Source organism: Lathyrus oleraceus, chromosome 5 (assembly GCF_024323335.1).
Source record: "Lathyrus oleraceus cultivar Zhongwan6 chromosome 5, CAAS_Psat_ZW6_1.0, whole genome shotgun sequence".
Lineage (NCBI taxonomy): Eukaryota > Viridiplantae > Streptophyta > Magnoliopsida > Fabales > Fabaceae > Lathyrus > Lathyrus oleraceus.
Genome location: NC_066583.1, coordinates 563,488,976 through 563,493,209, shown reverse-complemented (window position 1 = coordinate 563,493,209; position 4,234 = coordinate 563,488,976). Strand labels below are relative to the sequence as shown.

At 33.4% G+C, this 4,234-nt stretch overlaps 1 protein-coding gene across 1 annotated transcript; it reads right to left on the bottom strand.

Annotated features, from left to right (window-relative positions):
• Positions 1 to 1,062: 1,062 nt before the first annotated feature.
• On the bottom strand, positions 1,063 to 3,612 carry LOC127086439 (probable NAD(P)H dehydrogenase (quinone) FQR1-like 1). Its single transcript, XM_051027202.1, has 4 exons — positions 3,445 to 3,612; positions 2,817 to 2,910; positions 1,887 to 2,149; positions 1,063 to 1,590 (listed from the first exon to the last, which is right to left on the bottom strand). Exons 1-4 carry the CDS (start codon positions 3,465 to 3,467, stop codon positions 1,359 to 1,361), a joined length of 612 nt encoding a protein of 203 aa, XP_050883159.1. The 5' UTR covers positions 3,468 to 3,612; the 3' UTR covers positions 1,063 to 1,358.
• Between the last annotated feature and the right edge of the window lie 622 nt (positions 3,613 to 4,234).

Genomic DNA, 4,234 nt, shown 5'->3' with positions numbered 1-4,234 from the left:
CTAGACTACATTCATCAACCTCTATCAAATATTCATCATCACTGCAAATTCAACCTAATCTCCTAAACTCATCATTCTAATCTCAACACTATCCTAAGACTGTGTCTCGCCATTCCAAGTAGCTTGGCCTTCCAGTTGTCTTTGATAGATAAAAAAGGAGATTTTTTCCTTGGTGGTTGAGAGAGTGTAAGAAAAGATCAAAGGTTGGACATAAAAGTTCTTATCTAGATTAGGGAGAGAAGTGTTTATCAAAGACGTGGCACAAGCTATCCCTATCTATATCATGACCTATTATAAGTTACATGAAGGTGTTTGCTTGGAGATTGAAGTTGTGCTTGATAAATTTTTGTGGGGATCGAAGAATGGTGATAGGAAAATTCATTGGCTTAGTTGGGAGAGGTTGTTTGGCTCTAAAGGAATATGAGGTTTGTGGGGCTTTAGTGGTTTCAATACAAGCCTGCTGGGGAAACATTACTGGAGGCTTCTTACAGGGGAAGCTTCTCTACTCTCAAAGGTCTTTAAGGGAAGATATTATCCTAGGCGTTCAGTCTCTGATGCTTCAGTTGGATTCTCCCCGAGTTATGCCTGGAGGAGAATTCTTAGTGCAAAATACCTAGTGACCAAAGGTGTTCGTTGGAGAATAAGAAACATAGCAAGAGTTAGAATCTGGCCAATTGCAAGAGATTTTTGTGTGCTTCAAGTGGATGCATGTTGTTTTGATGAAGGATTTGTGACTTTTAGATGCGTTTTCAAAGATCATGACAAGAAGATTGTCATTGCTTCAAGTCGAAAGGAACTCATCATAATTGATTCCGCAATTGCTGAGATCTTAGCCACTAGATGGAGTTTGCAGTTGGCAAAGAAGCTCAATGCGGAAAGAATTCTTGTCCAATATGATGCCTTGAATGTGGTGGACTGCATCAATTCTCATTGTTCTATTGCTCTCATTGTTCTATTGTTGTTTTAGATTCCTTAGCTATGGATTGTAAAATGTTGCTTGATAGTTTTAAGTCTGCTTCTATTATGTACTTAAGTAGGTTGTTTAATGAAATAGTTTTCCCATAAAAAAAACTAAGAATGATTATTATATCATATTGGAATTAAACTTTATAAATGGAATACAGAAGATGGGAACAAGTATTTTCCCAGACTAACAAAGAACAAACAAGACAAACAAGCTTTTACCATTAAACAAATTGAAACATCCACTGCATCATGTAACTCACAGACAAATACTTTATGAAAATTGGGAGAAGAAAAAAATATTCCAAGTCTAAAAAATGTAAAAGGTAACGGTTTTCAAGCAATATTTTGGTGTAGTTTAAGATATAGTATATTGTCTATATATGAAATCAACATTATGCAGCTTCCTTGAGTTTCTTTGTGATGGTGGCAAGATATTTCCCTTGATGGAATGCTTGTTCCAATTCAAGCTCACTCGGCTGCCTTGAGCCGTCTCCGGCATATGTTCCTGCACCATATGGACTTCCACCTTTCACTTTCTCCATCTCGAACATGCCGGCTCCAAACGTATAACCAATTGGAACAAATATCATTCCATGATGAACCAGCTGAGTAATAGCAGTAAGCCTGCAACATAAAAGATTCCACAAATTTTAAAACAATACTAATGGAGCAAGTGCCTGTTTGGATTACTGATATAAGCACCTGTAAGAGCTTATTGAATATAAACTGTTTTCTACTTATTTCGATGAATATTTCAAGATAGCTTATGACAACAGCGGATAAACTTATATGAAAACAGTTTGATATTTTATCTTATCATCGAATGTCATGGAATATGAGCTATTGTTATATAAACACTTATATAAGATGTTTACTCAAGTAGGATCTAAGAAACCAAACAATGAGACAGATGCACTTACGCTGTAGTCTCTTGGCCCCCGCCTTGAGAGCCGGTGCTGTAGAAGATTCCGGCAGGCTTGCCTGCGAGCTGTTGTGATCTCCATAAACCACCAGTACCGTCTAGAAAAGCTTTGAATTGAGCAGCCATCATTCCAAATCTTGTTGGGAAGCCAAACACAAAGCCATCAGCCTCAGCGAGTTCATTCGGGGTGATGATTGGTACATCACTCTTGGGTGGTGCACTCATTTTACCAAGCACATCCTCTTGCAGTATCTCAGGTACCTGTTCACAGAATTAATCGGAGATAAAATGCAAGAGATCATCCTTCATTTCAGACTTTATACAGAAATCTTTGAAGTAAAATTGGCATTGAGAAGTTAAAAACAGAATTATCTTAAAGCTCAAAGGCAACATGATACGGGGTCTGTTTGGATTGGTTTATTCGAGCTAAACTAGTGACATGAACACTTACGAGATTGTTTGAGAGAGCTTATAGAAAGAACTTATAACATATGCTCAAATGTTGTTTTCAACTTATTCCATAACCTAATAGCTTAAGAAAAATATTTATATAAAAACAGTTAGACTTCATTTTATCTTTAGTTATGGAAAAAGCTTATATGATAAGCATTTCTGCTATAAGCGTTTGACTAAGTTGTTTATCCATACAGGGCCATGATCACAACAAAGGAACTTGGCAAAAGAACATTTAACTAACCATGTAACAATTACATGGCAGAAACAATAACATTTAGTTCAAAACCAATTATTGACCATAAATAACAGTTTAATCAGTGTTAGACAAACAATTCTTTCACTTTATTATCGGATTTATGTATATGTCTATGGACGACGAGACTTAGCTTAAGGATTGATGTTGCAAAATCTTATGACATGAAACTATGCAATGCAGCAAGGAAATGTAAAATTTTGTAGAACAAAAACATGCCTGCCACAGTTTGGCCTCAACACCTTCCACAGAAGAAGCTCCTTTCTTTATTTCTTCTGCCAGTTTCTCCACATGTCCATACATGGAGTAGTACCTGTCAAACCAAAAAATACCGTAATAAGTAAGAACACTGAGAAATTAGACAAATTCAATAGAGCATTTTCACAAAAATTCCATGGATGAACTAAACATTCATATATTTGAAAGATCATGATCATTTTTTGAGAGAATTGATTCTGAAAAATTGGTTATGCTGTAAAAAAAATTGATTTTGAGTGAAATGATTCTGAAAAACTAATTCTGATTTCTGACTAAAATTGAGTTAAAGGTAATGTGATTTATGTATGGATAAATTTAGGCAAAAGTGAGTTTAATCATAAATTTCAGTTTAAAAATCACAGATTCAAAAGTTACAAATTCTAAGCAATGCCATATCACAATCACTCATCACAAATTCAGCACAATTATTTCCCCTAAAGATCAAAGAAAATCAAAACACTCCAAGATCTTAACTGAATTGAAATTCAAGAATCCATTTCAGAATTAAACAAAGAAGATAAACAAAGATTAAATATTAATCAAAAAAATAATACTAGTAGTAATTAAAAGAAAGTGTAAAGAAAGATACACGATGTAAAGTTTGACTGCCATTGATGAATTCTTCAAAAGTCTTTTTCTTTTTTTCTGTGATTCGAATTTTACAATTGAGAAATGGTAGGGGATGCTGCTATATATACGCGTGTTTATGATTAAGGTTTTGTACTAATTTGAAATTGGATTAATTAGCTTAGCTTGCTTAATTATGATATTTAATTAGGGGTTAATTTGTTTAATTATTTGTAACTTGAATGAAACGACATCGTTGTTAAGAAAATATGATTGTTGATGATGATAGGGTGGTGTCACGCTCTTCATCATCATTATGGTCTTCATGTGCTAGAAGCAGTCAATTTTTGCGGAACACTTTTTAAAAAAAAGCTGTCTTTTAAACATTTGAATGTACAATTTTTGGAAAATACTTTTATTTTGAAATTTTTAATATGTGCCTAAGAACACAAATTAAATATATACGTGTTTATTATTCGACTTGAATTTTCTCCCGTGAGAATTGCACTGAAAATGGTCCCGTGTACATCACCACCCTCCAATTATTATTTAATTAATTAATTAATTAATATTTTATCAAAAAATTAATGGTCATTGTTCAACTGAATAAAAACTCCACGACAAATAATCTTTTCACATTTATTATTATTACTTAATTTTCTTTTTTAATTTTATCCTCTGATTATCATTAATGCATTACTTCGATTTTTTTAAATAATTATATCTTTCAATTAAAATATCAAATCAAGCCAATTCAAATGGCATTATTGTTTTGGAGTTCAAAAAAGATGTCTAAGGCATATGCTTTTTAT

Bases quoted from the DNA above. Each gene is read 5' to 3' on its own strand.
- LOC127086439 (XM_051027202.1), bottom strand. From the start codon at position 3,467: ATGGCAGTCAAACTTTACATCGT. The intron at 2,150-2,816 runs GCATGTTTTTGT...TTCTGTGAACAG, and splicing joins TTGAGGCCAAACTGTGGCAG to GTACCTGAGATACTGCAAGA. The intron at 1,591-1,886 runs GTAAGTGCATCT...TTTATGTTGCAG, and splicing joins GGGGGCCAAGAGACTACAGC to GCTTACTGCTATTACTCAGC.